Source organism: Pristis pectinata, chromosome 38 (assembly GCF_009764475.1).
Source record: "Pristis pectinata isolate sPriPec2 chromosome 38, sPriPec2.1.pri, whole genome shotgun sequence".
Lineage (NCBI taxonomy): Eukaryota > Metazoa > Chordata > Chondrichthyes > Rhinopristiformes > Pristidae > Pristis > Pristis pectinata.
In genome coordinates, this window is record NC_067441.1 from 5,859,690 (window position 1) to 5,877,563 (window position 17,874).

A 17,874-nucleotide genomic window follows, 5' to 3' on the forward strand; every position below is an offset into this window, starting at 1 on the left:
ATCCACCCCCACCCCCCGATCCTTTCTAAACCTCCTCCCTCCCACCTTAAACCTATGCCCACTTCTATGACACCCCCACCATGGGAAATAAGATTTTTTTACTACCTATTCCCCTCATAATTTTGTACAACTCTATCAGGTCACCCCCTCAGCTGTCTGCACTCCAGGGGAAACAAACCCAGCTATCCAGTCTCTCCTTACAATGCTCCAATCCAGGCAACATCCCAGTGAATCTCCTCTGCGGATACAGGAGATTGCAGATGATGGAATCTGGAGTAGCAAACAATCAGCTGGAGGAACTCAGCGGGATCAGCGCGGGGAAAGGAATCGTCGACGTTTCTGGTCAAAACCCTGCATCGTTTCTTTCCCGACAAACCAAGCATAAAATCACAGCTTACAATCAGGACTGTTAGAGAAACAGGAAAAGTTTCTGCAGTGCTCTGGGGCCTACATTTATCCCCCAGCCAACATCGTCCTCCCATGCTCCAGGATGAGTTAGACATTTGGACCACGAGGGAGTTGATGGCTGTGGAGAATAGGCAGGCAAGTGGATCAAATCAACGACAATCTGAATGGATGGTGGAGAAGGCTTGAGCAGCCAACTCCTGCACCTGCCTTTCATGTTCTTTTATCATTAAAACGGATCATTTGGTCAACAATATTTGCTGCTTTTTATGATCTTGTCCACAAACCGGCCACTACATGACCAACACTGTAACCTAACTAGTACATTACTGGCTGTGGTATGGCCTGAAGGAGTGTATGGTGCTTTAGAAATGCATGTCATGCACTGCTCCTGTCCTGGGAGGGTTTGATGGAACAATGCAGAGGGAGCTTTCTTCTGTATGTAACCTGTTTTGTCCCCGCCTTGGAGTGTGTGACAGGACAACGTAGAGGGAGATCAAATCACTGCAGATGCTGGAAATCTGAAATAAAATCAGGAAATGCTGGAAACACTCAGCAGGTCAGGGAGCATCTGCAGAAAAATAAACAGAGTTAACATTTAGATCATGAGATGTAGGAGCAGAATTAGGCCATTTGGCCCATTAAACCTGCTCCACCATTCGATCATGGTTGATTTTATTCAACCCCATTCACCTGCCTTCTCCCCAGAACTCTTAACCCCCCCCCACCAATCAAAAACCTATCAATCTCAGCCTTAAATACACCCAATGACGTGGCCTCCACTGTCCTCTGTGGCAACAAATTCCACAGATTCACCAACCTCTGACTGAACAAATTCCTCCTCATCTCAGTTTGGAAGGGACGTCCCTTTATTCTGAGGCTGTGCTCTCAGATCCTGGACTCTCCCGCTGATGGAAACATCCTCTCTACGTCCACACTATCCAGGCCTTTCAGTATCAGGTAGGTTTCAATGAGATCCCCCCCCCCCCCATCCTTCTGAACTCCATTGAATACAGGCCCAGAAACATCAAACAATTTCAGGTCGAAACAAAGTGAAACATAAACTCTGCTTCTCTTTCCATAGATGCTGCCTGACCAGCTGAGTGTTTTTTCTGTCTTTACTTGTGTAACAGGAGCTTTATATTCTATCTTACCTTTCTCATTTGCCTTCAACCAGCCCCCCCCCACCCCCCCAAATTATGTTTATCTGTGTGTGTCTGTGTAATATGGAAAATACTTTGCTGACAACACCAAACCCACTCAGGTTAGAACATTTATCCTCAACATTCAGCATGTACTCCATCCCCTGCAGTGCCCACCAGCCCTGGAAGGATTCCAGCAAGCCAGCGCACACCATGCTCCCCCTTTCCAGGGATACCTGGGCACAGATGTACCCTCAGGAGAGGAGCAGGTGGTCAGCTTGGACAGACTCCTCGATGACCCACTGCCCGGCCCTGTGACCGGCCACCTGGGAGCCTGTGCTGCTTCCTACCTTGGGAGTGCACGACAGAACTGTGTGGAGGGAGCTGTATCTAACCCTTGCTACCCTGGGAGTGTGGCACTGGTTACCTGTATCTGCACTGAATGTATGCAGTGAAGCAAATAAGTAGCTTGCAGGTTAACTTGACCAACACTGAGAATGAGTGCTTCAGTGAGGGACAATTAGTGCTTATAGAGTGGGCACAGTCCCAGCGTAATTTATGTCTAATTTATATGTTTTCCTTGTGAATGTTGTGTATCTGGTGCTGTGGGCCTGTGATGCTGCTGCAATTGTTTTTCATTGCACCTGTGCAGACATGTACTTGTGCATATGACAATAAACTCTGCATCAACTGTGGCTGACTGTGGCTTGAGTGGGTGTGGGAGAGGGGCCGGCACTTGTTTCCAATCATTCCCCACAGAGGATGGAGAGGAGGAGGGAGACAAAACAGCCCCAGTCTTGCCCGACTCAACCTATGGCAGTTAAGGCTTGGAAGGAGTACAGAGAAGGTTTATTGGACAATGGGCAGCTTGTCGTACGAGGAAAGGTTTGACAGGCTACACACATTCAAAAGAGTGAGAGGAGACTTGATCGAAACCGAAGATCCTGAGGGGTGCGTGTGGAGACGATGTGGGGGAATCCACAACCAGGTGTTCCTGTTTAACAATAAGAGGTACCCATTCAAGGCAGAGGTGAGTGAAGCTTTTTCTCAAGAGAGATGCAAGTCTTCTTCAAAGGACAGTGGAAGCAGAACCTTTGAATATTTTTAAGGCAGTGGTGGTTGGACGATAAGCGAAGGGGGGGGGAGGTGAAAGGTTATTGGCTTCAGACGGGAATGGTTACTGTCAGATCAATCATCTTAATGAATGATGGCGCAGGCTCGAAGGGCTGAGTGGCCTATATTGCTCCTATCTCCTAATGTATTTTTGTACTCCCTATGCATTGCCTTTCTGATATCTGGGAGTTCCAGGCCCCCCTCCCCTCTCCCTCAGAGCTTCGCTGCCTCAATGAAGGCAGTGGCTTCAGGTTCAGGCAGCTGAATGCTTTTAGCACGAGGCCGGCATTCACTGCCCATCACCTAGAAAAGGCAATGCTGGACCGTGTCCCACCACCACGTTATAGTCTCTCGATGTAACCAGCTCTGGAACAGGCCAGTCAGGCATCACCATGCTAGCCCAGGCTGCTTAGAACGGCAGTTTTCACCCCCCTCACCCCAGTTGGGTCTCAAGGAGTGTGTCAGCTTCTCGTTCCTGGAAGGAGAAACACCATGGGATGTCTGCTGAGAACCTTGAGCATTTTCTGCTTTAATTTCTCACTTCCAAGGGGTGGAGAAAGAGAAGCCCCCCCTTAATCTCTGTGATCTGAGCACGCTGTCTCTCTGCAGTGGTGGAGAGCAGCAGAGTTGGATAAGCACACTGAGGAGTAAGGAGCAGAAGGAAGTGGTGATGTGGAAAGATAAAAGAGGAGAGGGATGTGGTTTGTGTGGTGTGTGAACACCAGTGTGAAGCAGAGAGCAAATGTTTCTGTACTACAACTTCTTCATAACAGTGGGTAGATCGGTGTTACTTAACTTCACTTCTGTTACCACCAGACTTGGCTATTCCATCAACCACTTGTCAGAGACCCATCATTCATCCTCCTTAACCTTAAGTTACCCAGAACTATCCTAACCCTGAGAACACTGCTCTGTGCTGGCTGACCTATACTGGTTCAGCTTCAAGACTCCCGTCCTTAGTGTACATGTACCTCCATTGCTTCACCACCTCTGTAACCTCCTCCAGCCCTGCAACCCTCTGGGATCCTCCTACTCTACTCCTGATCTAACTCACTCTGCTATTTGTGGCTGTGCCTTCCAGCTCTCTGGGCCCTATCTGGATGCATCACAGCTGGGTGTGGCAACTGCTCTGCCCAAGACTGCGAGAAATTGCAGAGTTGTGAACGCGGCCCAGTCGCCTCTGGAAAGCAGCCAACATAATCAAGGACCCCTCCCACCCCGGTCATTCTCTCTTCTCCCCGCCTCCCATTGGGCAGAAGATACAGAAGCTTGAGAAGACGTAGCACCAGGCTCAAGGACAGCTTCTACCCTCTTATATGATAAAGATGAACTTCTGATCTCCCAATCTACCTCATCGTGGCCCTTGCACTTTATTTGTCTACCTGCACTGCACTTTCTCTGCAACTGCAACACTCTGCACTCTGTTTTCCTTTTGTACTACCTCAATGTGTCATGATCTGTCTGGATGGCATGCAAACAAAAGCTTTTTGCATGTGACAATAATAAACCAATTGCCCAAGCTCTGGAATTCCTTCCCTAAACCTCTAAGATGCCTCTTAAAACCAAGTGGGCTGAGGATTGTTAGATCCAATGTCCTCTAAATCTGCCCACAGACGGTGGCACGGAGGGGAGAAACACAGCAGCCCCACCCTTGCCCCTACCCACCCTATGCAGCTACCTCCAAGCAGACTGCATAGACCGCCACCTGCAAAGGGCCGATTGTTTTGAGAGGAAAGGCTGGCAGGCGAGCATCAAATTCTAATGAAGAGTCTTGGACCTGAAACATCAACTCTCTTTCCCTCTCCACAGATGCATTTTTTTCTGTTTTTATTCCAGATTTCCAGCACTTGCAAGGGATTTTGTTCTGATTTTCATTTAGCATCAATTCTGTGAAGTGCCTCGCAATGTTTGAACCCCATCGCAGGCGGCTTCTAAGTGAACCACAGATTAGGGGTGGGTGGGGAGGAGGATCAGACCTGCCACAACCTGGGTGGCTTCTTTTCCCAACAGGACACTGATGGTTGGGGTGTTCTGCCCGGTTACAGCCAGCGTTGGGGGTACCTTCACGTAGTAGGTGATGAGGATCTTGCGGAGGTCGAACACCTGCAGCATGGAGGCCGCGTTGTTGTCGCTGATGCTGTAGCCCTCCAGGACGTACTTGGTGGCAGCGACCTCCCAGGCGAGCCAGCGCTGCCCGAAGGCGGCGTTGAAGGACAGCATGTGGGGCAGGTGGCCGGGCTCACAGCAGCAGCAGCCCTCGTCTTCCTCCACGCCCTCCGTGATGGCTTCCACCTCGCGCTGCTGGCAGTAGGTGCCTGTCGGGAGATGGAGAAACACGGATCAGAACCAGAACCAGAAGGAGACCTCCCGAGGTTGCAAGGAAGGGGGAGAAACAACAAACTAGGTGTTGCCGGCGTCGAAGAACATTCTTGTTCCCTGTGCGTCTCCCTGTTAGCCTCCTGTCCCAGCCTCCCCCATACACGAGGAGCTGGAACCAATGGGAAGGTGCCTGCTATTTTGTGCACAGCAAGGTTCCACAAACTGCAACAATGTGATATCTGGATCACTAATTTTAGTTGTGGGATTAAACATTGGCCCTGGACACCTGCAATGGGTCTGTTGGCTTATGAGGAAAGGTTGGCAGGTTAGCATCCATCCCGATGAAGCGGTTCGAACCAGAAACTTTAACTCTGTTTCCCTCTCTATAGATGCTGCCTGACCTGCTGAGTGTTTCCAGCATTCTTCTGTTTTTAACATCAGAATTCCAGCATTTGCAAGGCTTTTTTTCCCGTTTAGCATCACTTGACCTGTCCTCTAGCTGTGGCGACGGGATCTTTCACATCCATCTGAGAGGACAGGCGGGGCCCTGGTTTAATGTCTGCTGTGCCTCAGTCCACACTGTGTTGCTTGGGAAGGTCAGACTGGATTGTGGGCTGAAGTCCCTGAGGCTGGGTTCAAGTTCTCAGCTTTCTGACTGGGGAGAGGAGGAGCGAGATGCAGGTAGAGCTGCTGCCTCACAGCTCCAGAAAGCCCAGTTCAATCCTGACCTCCGGTGCTGTGTGTGTGCGTGGAGTTTGCACATTCTCCCAGTGACTGCGTGGGTTTCCCCCGGGTGCTTCGGTTTCCTCTCACATTCTAACAATGTGCAGGGTCATGGGGGGACGGGGGGTTAAATGGCTGCTGTAAATTGCACCCCTAGTATGTAGGTTGGGGGAAGTTGACGGAAGTGTGGGGGGAAATAAAATGGGGTTGGTATAAATGGGTGGTTGATGGTCGGCACGGACTTGATAGGCTGAAGGGCCTGTTTCTGTGCTGTGCGACTCTGTGAGGGAGGGTGACGGTGAGTGCGAGTTACCACCGGGCACCATCTCACCATTCCCGGTTCTAGCCCACCTCCCCCCCTCCCAGACACAGGGAAGCCTGTCCCAGTGCTCACATCCTAAGGCCAGTGTGGTGGGGGGTGTGACCTGGAGGGACGTTTGGTAGATACCTCGGAACTCCAGCCCACGCAGCTGGAAGGTGATGATCCCGTTGCCAATCTCGATTAGGTGCACCAGGGCGTTGAGGTAGTCAGAGGCCAGGATGAAGCAGTCGCCCATGGCGTAGTTGCCCCAGCGCCCCAGCAGCAGGTCTCCACACAGGCTGTGCTGCAGCGAGCGGGTCAGGTGCTCATAGAAGATAGAGTTGAGGTTGTTGTCATCTGCACCTGTAATGCAAGCCCCCTCGGGTTAGGCTGTGGTCCAACCTTCCCTCCATCACCCCCACCAGCCCCACCCCCCACCACCTTATCCCCCCACCACCTTATCCCCCCTCAACCCCTCCCTTCTGTACAGGTAGTCCCCAGGTTCTGTTCCTGAGAACTGTTAGAAACATAGAAAACCTACAGCACTACACAGGCCCTTCGGCCCACAAAGCTGTGCCGAACATGCCCCTACCTTAGAAATTACTAGGCTTACCCATAGCCCTCTATTTTCCTAAGCTCCACGTACCTATCCAAAAGTCTCTTAAAAGACCCTATCGTATCCGCCTCCACCACCGTTGTCGGCAGCCCGTTCCACGCACTCACCGCTCTCTGACTAAAAACACTTACCCCTGACATCTCCCCTACACCTACTCCCCAGCACCTTAAACCTATGGCCTCTTGTGGCAACCATTTCAGCCCTGGGAAAAAGCCTCTGACTATCCACACGATCAATGCCTCTTAGCATCTTATACACCTCTATCAGGTCACCTCTCATCCTCCGTTCTTTTGGAAATGAGCAACAATGAGAGGAGATCACAGTGATGGGGGAGCGAGCAGGCTGATTCAGTGAGTGAGTCCGCTCTGCACTCCTGGCTCCACCCAGCCCCCGACCGCTGCAGCTCAGTGGGGGTGTGGAGAGAAGGCATGTGGAAATGCTCCGTTCCCACCCAGCAGAAGATGCCCGCAGCAGCTGGCAAATCTGTCCTGCTAGCCTCCCAATTGCTTGCTCCTACGTACGAGAGTGTCTGCACGTCAGGTGTTTGGAACCTGGGGAGGACCTGTATAAATTCAAGCTGTCCCTGGACAAGAACACCCCTTGGCCAACTGAAAATCTGAGCAGGTTGGAGTCTCCCCACCCATTTAAATCTGGGTAGTTTGCTCATATCCTCCTTCCACATGGGAGGAGGCCACTCAGCTCATCCAGTTCCTGCTGGCTCTCAAAGCCATCCCATCAGTCCCATACCCCCACTTACGCCCCTGTGATCTATTTGACTCTACTCCGATTCTCCCATCACCCAGCTACACGAGGGGCAACTTATGTTGCCAATTAAAACTACTGACCAGCACGCCTTTGGGGGCAAGCATCTGGGAGAACGAGTGGACTCCACACAGACAGCATAGGAGGTCAGGATCAAATGTGTTGGGAGGCAGCAGCACTACCCGCTGCTAACGTACCCTCCCACTTCCTGCCCCTCAAACCACTGGAACACACCCTCACCAACTGCCAGCGCTCAGATTTGTCAGGCAGCCGTCCCTCCGTGGCTGCTCTTGCCAACATGGCCATTGTGACTGAGGTCTTCTTCCCCAGGGAGTGGGCCGGGAAAACTTAGGGGTATTAACAAGGTCCACAGGGTTCACGAAGGCTGAGCATCCTTCGGACCAGCAAGGACGGGCAACCTGCTGGCACGCAAGCCACTGGAGCTGGGTCCAAAGCTGAGCCACGAAGGGGGACACACGCCACCGCAAACTACAGAGCACATAAGTCGACTGCACGTCTCCCTTCCCACGCCCACAGCAGAGGGGAACAAATGTTACCTGGGTTCCTGTCCAGCTGGGTGGCCAGCCGAGTGTTGGAGTGATCGACCCGCTTGGTGCTGAATGGGAAATATGGAGAGAAGTGAAGTCAGTTGATGGTCCCATGCAGGGCTGTGGCTGGTACTTACAGCCAAAGGACCCAAGGCAGTCATAGAGAGATACAGCACCGGAACAGGCCCGTCGAGCCTGTGTCAACCCATTTACACTCGTCCTACATTCTCATCCACTCCCACCCACCGAGATGTGTGTAGTTGGACTTTAAGACCTTCAGTAAGGCGACACAGCAGAGACTATTAAGCAGACTTAGTGCACACGCCATGGATTGAGCACTGGTTAATGGACAGAAAACAGGGCAGGAAGAAATGGGTCATTTTCAGGATGGGAGACTGTGATTAGTGGATTCCCGCTGGTACCGAGCCTCCAGCTGTTCACAATCTATATCAATGATTTGAATGAGGGGATTAAATGTAATATAACTTCAGATCTGGTGATGTTACAAAACCAGGGGCAGTGTGGGCAGTCAGTGTGAAGTCAGTAACCCAAGGATGAAAGGGGAGGTGTGGCTGAGTGACTCAAGTGTAGTTTAATATGGTGCAAGGTCACAGTGAGGAGACCCCACTTGAGGCTGAGCTTACATGCTCTGGATGTATGATCACTCTAACCCTGATAACACCGCTCCCGAACACTCCGCCTACTCCACAAAACACTTGCGACCTGGGGAACAGACAGTGAGTGGAAAGCGGGCAGAAGGTGCAGCAGGTGACCACAATCCTGCATGGATTCTTCAGCAATGTCACAAAGAGCTACAGTTCAAACACCCAAGGACCCAGCCCGCTGACTGAGGAGAGATTATCTAGGACGGAGGTAGTCAGTGCTCACTGGAAGGAACACCTCAAAGATCTCCTCAACCCGTCTTTGATATGAGTGTCCTTGACTCTATCCTGCAGCAACAATCTCAGCACAATCCAGGAACTTAAAGGCCATCCAACAGGTGGCCTCTGGAGCAAACAAAATTCCTGTTTAACCTCCGAAACATGGGGAGAAGGGCTTCTGGCACAAACTCCTGACCTCACCTCCCTCACATGGATCTGGGACATGGTGTAGTTGTGACCATTTTCAAGAACAGAGACAAGTCCAACAGTGGTAACTACAGAGGCGTCTCCCTTCTGTATGCCACAGGGAAAGTCATTGCCAGGGTCCTTCTCAACTACCTCCTCCCAGAGCCTCAATGTGGATTTCCACCTACACTATGAACAACAGACATGACCTTCACCAAAGGAAGTGTGGGGAGCAGACTCAACTACTCTGTGGGGCCATCCCATCACAAAAGACTTTGACTCTGCCAGTGAGGGGGGAATTATGGAGCTCCCTTCTCAAATTTGGTTGCCCTCAGAAATTTTTACCATCATAGTACATCAGCTACAAATTACATGCAGTAGTTCTAACCAACAAGTCCACCACAGACCCACTTCCCAGTACAGACTGGAATCATGCAAGGCTGGGTCACTGCACCACAGTTCCATCTTCCTCACTGTAATACTGCACCTCACCTCAACCAGCCCTCCGTTGGAGTGGAGTTTATCTACTTGATGTGGGGGAGAACATTCAACTTTTGAGGTCTCCACTCCAACACACCAGGACCAAGGTTACCCCTACCTTGCTCATACACTTGCAGTGCACAAACCATGCCTGTGTGTGTGCAGTCAGAGGCCAGGCCCCAAGTCATTGTTGCCTCCTTCATTGAAGCACTCAGTCCTTGCATCAAGCAGGTGGAAGACGAAGCTCCACACCCCATCACACAACATCAAGATCCGTGACAAGACCCTGGAAAAATGTGGATCTCCAGTGCCAACTCTCGCTAAGTGCAGACATTGATGAGGAAATTCACCCCCCGTCTCCAGAACACCAGCACAGGCACTGGGCCGCCAATGAAAAGCACGTTCAAAGATCTGGAACCTCAAACTCACCCTCATGGTCTATTGGGGAGCACTGATCCCCATCCTCCTGTGTGCTTCAGACACATGGACAATCTACAGCAGGCACCTCAAAGCACTGGAAAGGTACTGCTGATGATGTGTCCATTAAACCAGGACATAGATTTAGGGTTAGGGGCAAGAGATTTAGAGATTTGGGGGGGGTGGGGTGGGGGGGGATCTTTTTCACCCAGAGAGTGGGGAGCACCTGGAATGCACTGCCGGAGAGAGTGGTGGAAGCAGCATTTAAGTGTCTAGATGAGCACTTGAACTGATGTGGGCATCCATCCTGTATTAATCCCATCTCCCAGCACTTGCCTGGGCATTGACGTGCCCACTGGATGGGTGCCCACTGGTCAATGTGGACCGAATGGCCCGTTTCCATCCTCCAAATCCATTGATTGGATCGGTGACCCAGTGACGGAGCCCCTGCCAGGTCAACTTCTCTTGCATCAAGGTTCTAATTATGCTCAATTACCTCTTTACATACATTATATTCCATTCCCAAAACAAGAGCTCTATTCTGTTGAGGCAGGAGATCGCCAGGAGGACAGGGACAATGCTTCAAAGATGTTTGCAAAATCCCCAGGAAAATAAATACAACATCTTCTCTGAGTCATAATGATCCTTGGCCCTAGGGCTGCTCAGAACAGAGAAGCAAGATCTGGGAAGGCACTGAGCGTTTCAAGTCGCTACAAGTGGAAGGCACAGAGGCCAAACACAAACCACAGAAGGCTTGTGCAACATCCCAAATAACCAACCCACCTTCCCCTGCTGTGGTAGAGTCTGCGGATGTGGCAGAGACCTCCCTAGAATCCATAGACATGGAATGGATGCAAATCATTTTCATCCTCAACCGCAAGAGGTTGCGTAAGAAGCATCCCTCGCTGGTCCTGACTACAGTCATGAATGGGTGGAGAGAGGTCCATCACACCTTTACTGCCTGTAACGCTCCCCAGGTACAGGCACAAGAGGTTTACCAGTCCTTCACTGCCCTTAAAGTGCTGTGAAACACATCTCTATGTCTTTGCAATGAGGTCCTTACTTGTAATCTCGCTCCCAAAATTTCACCGGTCTGGCATAGGAGGTGATGAAAACAGCACTGCCGAGGAGAGGATTCAGAGGGGTGGAGACGAGGGCCGAGAGCACAGCCTGCACAAAAAGCATGGCAGAATCTGAAAGGAGAGAATGGTTAAGGAAGTCACAGGAAGGACAAGGTCACCCTCACCACCATCGGGAGTATGTACAGGAGGTGCTGCCTCAGGAAGGCAACATCCATCAAAGATCCCCACCATCTGGGCCACGCCATCTTCTTGCAGCTCCCATCGGGCAGGAGGTACAGAAGCCTGAAGTCCCATACCACCAGGTTCAGGAACAGCTACTTCCCTTCAACCATTCGGTTCTTGAACCAAACGGCACAACCCTAATCACTTTAGCAACACTATGACCACTTCGCACTAAAACTGACATTTTTTTTTGTTCTAATTGTGTTCTTTCTTGTAAAAATTGTGCATAGTTTATGTTTAATTTATGCTTTTCTTGTGAATGCTGCTTATCTGATACTCTGTGCCTGTGATGCTGCTGCAAGTAAGTTTTTCACTGCACCCGTGCACACATGGACTTGTGCACATGACAATAAACTCAACTTTGACCCCGGCAGCTGAGAGAAGGTAGCTCCCAATGGTGTGTACAAGCAGGCCGTCACAATGAACCAGGTCCTGGGGCAGGAGGGGTATGTGGGAAGATGGGGGTTGGCAAGGGGAGGGAGATGCTCACTCAACCACGAGAATTCTGCTGGGTATGTTAGCTTAACCAAATCTCACCCAATCAGAACAGCCTCCACACCCAGGAAACTTAATTCATGTGATTAGGTAAATCACTATTGGCCAGTCCTTCACCATCAGGGAAGGTTCAATCCTGACCAGTGCTGTCGGTGTGGAGTTTGCATGTTCTCCCTGTGACTGTGTCAGTTCGCCTGGGTGCTCCGGTTTCCTCCCACATCACCAAGTTGGTAATTGGCCTCTGAATTACTCCTAGCTTTGCAGTTGACTTGATAGAGGTGTCCAAAATAATGAAGGGTTTCAGTGGGGTAAATAAGGCAAAGCCATTTCCCGTCGACAGAAGGGAGGGTAACCAGAGACATGGATTGAAGGTAATTGCCCAAAGAACCAGTAGGGAGATAGGAATCTTTTTCTGAAGTGTTTTGTTTTGAAATGGAAATGGATTCAAACAGATCATTCAAAAGAAAATTGAAACCAATGCTTTAGAGGGTGGGTGGGTGCTGCTGCTGGCTAAATCTGCATGGGATTGGAGGAAAAGTGGGGGCTAGCCAATTGGATCACTATACTCTGAAAGAGCTAACGGAGACAAGAGGGCGGAATGGCCTCCTCTTCGTTGGAGCTTTAATTAACCCCCATTATGAAGGTTGCAGAGGGTATCTAAATTAACCATGTGCCCATTCTGACAGCAATTGTAGTTAGAATTGTGTCTGACAGGTGGTTTATCAGGTTTTTATTGTGCTGAGGTGATATTGGAAGTCAACATGCTTGTTCCCTTGCTAAAATTCACCCAATTTATGATCAAGTTTGATTATATTTCCATGAGACTCAATCTTACATGAGATTCTGGTCTTCCAGGTCTCCCTGCCCACTCCTCATGTGCAGAGAAACCTTGGTCGGCATGGACGAGTTGGGCCGAAGGGCCTGTTTCCATGCTGTATAACTCGATGACTTTAAGAAGTGATTATTTACTCGTCAGCACATTTTTCATTCTTGGCATGTGGATGTAAATTGGCGTTTAACGCCCGTCCCTAACTCCACTGAACAAGTGGCTTAGTAGGCTATTCCACAGGGCAATTGAGATTCAGCCATGTTGCTTCAGACTAGAGTCGTTTGTGGGCCAGACTGGGTAAGGGCAGCTGATTTCACATAGTATAGTACAGGAAACAGGTCTGTCGGCACACCCAGTCCGGGTCGACCGTCAATCATTCATTTACACTAACCCAACACTAATCCCATTTTAATTCTCCCCACATTCACATCAACTCCCCCCAGGTTCTACCCCTCCCCTACACACAATTTACAGCAGCCAATTGTCTCTCGTTGGGAAGTGGCAGGAAACCGGGGCATCCAGAGGAAACCCATGTGGTCACAGGGAGAATGTGCAAATTCTACACACTCGCAGGTCAGGATTGAACCCGGGCCACTGGAGCTGTGAGGCAGCGGCTCTACTAGCTGTGTCACTGCATCGCCCTTATGCCATCCTTTATTTTAAAGCAGCCTTCCCAATTTAACCTGTCCTTAAAAATTTGTGTACAGACAATCCCTGCCACATCTGTTCTTACATCCATGTCAAAATTATCCTGCCTGGTTTATAATGCCTCTGCTCATTCTTCCCAAGAATGGTCTTCGAGGTGCTACGGTCACGCGGTTGCCCGTTTCACCAGCGTGCATCCCCGCTGAAGCCGACCGAATCGTAAAACCTGCAGTTGCCACAAACTGACGGCAGCAGAGGGATTAAAGGATACGGGGAACAGCGAACGGCTGGGCGAAGGCGTGGAATGCGGATCCCCACGTGATCTGCCAAGGGGCGATGTACGTCAGCACAAAACGTAGCTTGTACAGCAGATCCCAGAGCTGGAAGCAGAGAAGGCAGAGTCAGTGATACACCCACCACACATCTGGCTCCAATGCAGATCCTTTGGTACCAGTTTGGTTGAAGAATTAGGCAGAGCACACATGGAGTTCTGCAGCACATCCCAGCAACCAGAAGTATTTTACAGCCCATTAAGTAATTTTCAAAGTGTGACCTCTGGTGTAATGTGGGAAACAGGGCCAAGCCAACTTGCGCTTCACAAACAGTGATGCGATAATGAGCAGATGATTGGCTTCGGCTTTGCAATGTCAGTCGAGGGAATCCTCCAGCATCTTGTGTGTTGCTCCAGATTCCAGCATCTGCAGTCTCTCGTGTCTCCAGTCTTGCTAAATTGCCTTTCTTGCATTCACACAAGAGGGATGAAGAGGTGTCAGTTTTATACAGAGCACCTCCACAGGGAGTGACAGCTTGGGAATTCTGTGCCTGAGCCTTTGGACTGGGAGTTGAACTCACGACAGCAGTGAGGGAGGTACCGAGGTGCGAGAGAGACCGAAACAGAGAGAGGCAGAGTACTATCCAACGAGTCACATCTGACACTCAAATGGTTTCCCAGTAACAGAGAGGAATTAAAAACTTCGCTTCTTCAAATAAATTTACAACCAAACCCATTTTATTTTAGCTATGCTCCTTTAACAGCTTCAGACTGTTGAAAGAGGGAAAGTGTGGCAGTAAAGAAACTGAAGAGACAGATGACTGGGTGACAGGAGGTGGCGAGAAAGTTGGGGGAAGAATTGAGAAAGGAAGGATTGATTAATATTTCACACTGAGAAAAGGAGAGAGGTGCAGTGGGTCATGATGGTACAGTTGTACAAGGACAGAAAGAGGCACCAGAACACAGGAAGGATGTGGAGGTTTTAGAGAGGGTGCAGAAGCGGTTTACCTGGGTTAGAGAGTATTAGCAATAGGGAGAGGTTGGACAAACTTGGATTGTGTTAGAGGCTGAGGGGGGAGACCTGATAAGAGATTGACAAAATTATGAGAGGCATAGATAGGGTGGATGGTCTGTCTTTCCCCCCCATATGGTGAAAATGTCAAATACTAGAGGACACACATTTAAAAGCGAGAGGAGGAAATTTTAAAGATGTGTGGGGTAAGAGAGTGGTGGGTGCCTGGAGCGCGCTGCCAGGGGTGGTGGTGGAAGCAGATACGATAGCAGCGTTTAAGAGGCATTTAGACAGGTACTTGGGCATGCTGGGGATGGAGGGATATGGATCATGTGCAGGCTAAAGTGATTTAGTTTAATTTGGCATCATGGTCAGCACAGACATGGTGGGCTGAAGGACCTATACCTGTGCTGTACTGTTCTATGTACGTTCTAATACACAAGCCATTCAAGCCCAGCACCAGTATCGTGGGCAAGGCCGAATGACTTGTCCTGGTAACTCTAGACTTAGGGCTTGATTTTTTATTTGGGTTTAATATTTGGCTCAGGAAACGGATTCGATTAGCATTCAGCGAGATTGCACATCTTCAGTTATGTAAAACAAAACCTTTTTGTTAATTTCTTACAGACTCTGCACAGTGAAACTAAATTGAAATTGGAAGCAAATGGTGACCTTCCACTGCCCAGAGATTTCTGGCTGTCTGTCCCTGTGCTACGTTGTTGTTCCAGTGTGGACTCCAGTGCAGCCTTTCACTAGTGGGAGAAATTCATACAAGGGGACATGTTTTAAGCTCATTTAAAACTGAGGTGCGTAGCAACTACTTCTTGTAGAGGCTGGTGAAGCCCCAGAGGGTTGTGGAAATAGCTCATTAGAAGCATTGAAAGTGGAGGTAGGTAAATTTTTGGAAGATCAGGCGATTGAGGGCTATGGGGATCTGGCACAGAGGAGGAGAAGCCTGGGAGTAGATAAGCCACGATCATATAGGATGGCAGGGCAGGAGTAAGGGGCCAGGTGATCTGGTCCTGCTCCTGCTTTCTTGTGTGTTCCACTGGGACTCCAGCTCCCCACCCATCAGTTGTGGCCCAGGGTTCTCTCAGCTGCATTCACAGAACAGCCTTAACTATTAGCGAGACCCCAGTCTAAGTCCCAGTGCCTGTCAGAGTGCTTAGAAATGTGTGAACTTCACAGTCAGAAACATGGGATCCGCTAAAATAAAAGAAAAAAATTACTCAACCATTTTTTTAAACAATTAAATATTAAAGAGACATTTATATATTAAAAATGAATTAAAATCACTAAAAGTAAACTAAATTTTGAATAAATCTCCCGGCAGCTGATTTCTTCAATTCATTTGAATGTGGGCAGCTGAGCTGGTACAGGTTTTTCTTGGCAGGGGCTCAGTAGGCAGCCTGAGAGCTGGCAAGTCTCAGGAGGTTCAGGCTGCCTTGTTGGACTCCTAACAGAATCAAGTCTTCCAATGCAAGGGAGGAAAGCTGCAAACCAGCACTCTCTCAGCTTGATGTGCTGAGGGATGCGCTGGAGCTGGGTGCAAGGCTCTGTGGGGAAGGGCTGCAGTTTGTGGACTCTTGATCTATTACAATCTACCTCGTTATGGCCCTTGCACCTTGCTGTCTGCCTGCACTGCACTTTGTAACTGTAACACGATATTCTACATTCTGTTATTGTTTTCCCTTGTACTACGTCAATGCACTGTTGTAGTGAAATGATCTGTATGGATGGCATGCAAAAGTTTTTTTTTCCCCACTGTACCTCAGTACATCTGACAATAATAAACCAGTTTACCAGTTTTTTAGATCCTTCCGCCATTGCACACTAAGTGGCTGCAACCCCCTATGAAATCCCACAAGGGTTTGCTCCAGTGATAACGTCATGCATACGTTTAAGTAATTAGAGCAACATGACTTGTGATGAAAATTTTGGCTTGAATGGTATTACATATTTTATTCATAAAAATTTTCCATGTATATTTCTCAAGTAAATGAAAAGATACTGAAGTTGACCAGTTTAGCACAGAGGCACCATCAACTTCTTTTGCTGATTTTGGTCCATGCCAGAGCTGGGAACCAGGATTTCCACAGGCATTCCTAGATAAGGAGACACAAGAGACTGCAGATGCTGGAATCTGGAGCAACAAACAATCTGCTGCAGGAACTCAGTGGGTCGAGCAGCTTCTGTGGGGAGAGGAGAGGAACTGTTGATGTTTTGGATCGAAGCCCTGAATCAGCACTCACTCCTGAATCAGGAATCAGTCCTGATGCAGGGCCTCGACCTGAAACGTTAACAATTCCTTCTCCCCGACTCCAGATGCTGCTCCACCCCCTGAGTTCCTCCAGCAGGCTGTTTGTCAGTAAGTCTGGAGTCAGGGTGAAAGAGCTGCCCCATAAAAAGTGAAGCCCAGGACTTCATTTTCCTTCTTGTAATCACAAACACCTTTTGCTCTTCCTGCCATTTCCAACTGGTGTCACACCTCGGACCAGTGGGTCCCTTACACGAATGGGACTGGTGAGCGGTGTGTGTATGGGCATCCTTAAAGCAAAACAAATCCAGCCAGGCTGACATTTAACGCTGGCACGGAGTTGTTCTGTAAATAAAGAAACATTTTCAACACAGGCTTTGAACGTGCTTTTTCCACAAGAACCTAAGAGGCCATCCACCCCTTGGAGCATGCTCCACCGTCCAGTAAGATCGTGTCTGATCTTCTACCTCAACACCAACATTTCTCTTCATTTCAGCCCTAAATGGCTGATCCCTTGTTCTCACAATGTGCCCCTAGGCCTAGACTCCTTGGCCAGGAGATACACCCTCCCCGCACCTGCCAAGCCCTTTCAGAACTTGGCATGATTCAGTAGACCTCCTCTCATTCTTCTGAACTCTAATATACAGTTCAGTCAATCTCTGCTCATAAGGATGTTGCCTGGATTGGGGAGCATGCCTTATGAAAACAGGTTGAGTGAACTCGGCCTTTTCTCCCTGGAGTGACGGAGGATGAGGGGGGACCTGATGGAGGTGCATAAGATGATGAGAGGCATTGATCGTGTGGATAGTCAGAGGCTTTTTCCCAGGGCTGAAATGGCTGCCACAAGAGGACACAGGTTTAAGGTGCTGGGGAGTAGGTACAGAGGAGACGTCAGGGGTAAGTTTTTTACTCAGAGTGTGGTGAGTATGTGGAGTACGGCAACGGTGGTGGAAGCGGATACGATAGGATCTTTTAAGAGACTTTTGGGTGGGTACATGGAGCTTAGGAAAATAGAGGGCTATGGGTAAGCCTAGTAATTTTTAACATAGCGACATGTTCGGCACAGCTTTGTGGGCTGTGCTGTAGGTTTTCTATATTCTATAAAGCAACACCCTTGGTTATTCCTTCAGAAAACCTAAAACCTCAATCACAATATGAGGAAAGGTGG

The 17,874-nt window shown here is 49.4% G+C and overlaps 1 protein-coding gene across 1 annotated transcript in view; it reads right to left on the minus strand.

The window, feature by feature from the left end:
• Positions 1-17,874, minus strand: part of LOC127586944 (pecanex-like protein 3) — an 88,407-nt gene that overhangs the window by 16,363 nt on the left and 54,170 nt on the right. Inside the window, exons 23-27 of the mRNA XM_052044977.1 lie at positions 13,438-13,546; positions 10,957-11,086; positions 7,939-7,997; positions 6,151-6,366; positions 4,722-4,975 (exon numbers count right to left, since the gene is read on the minus strand). Coding sequence (XP_051900937.1) covers positions 4,722-4,975; positions 6,151-6,366; positions 7,939-7,997; positions 10,957-11,086; positions 13,438-13,546 — 768 coding nt within the window. The remainder of the gene's footprint in view (positions 1-4,721; positions 4,976-6,150; positions 6,367-7,938; positions 7,998-10,956; positions 11,087-13,437; positions 13,547-17,874) is intronic.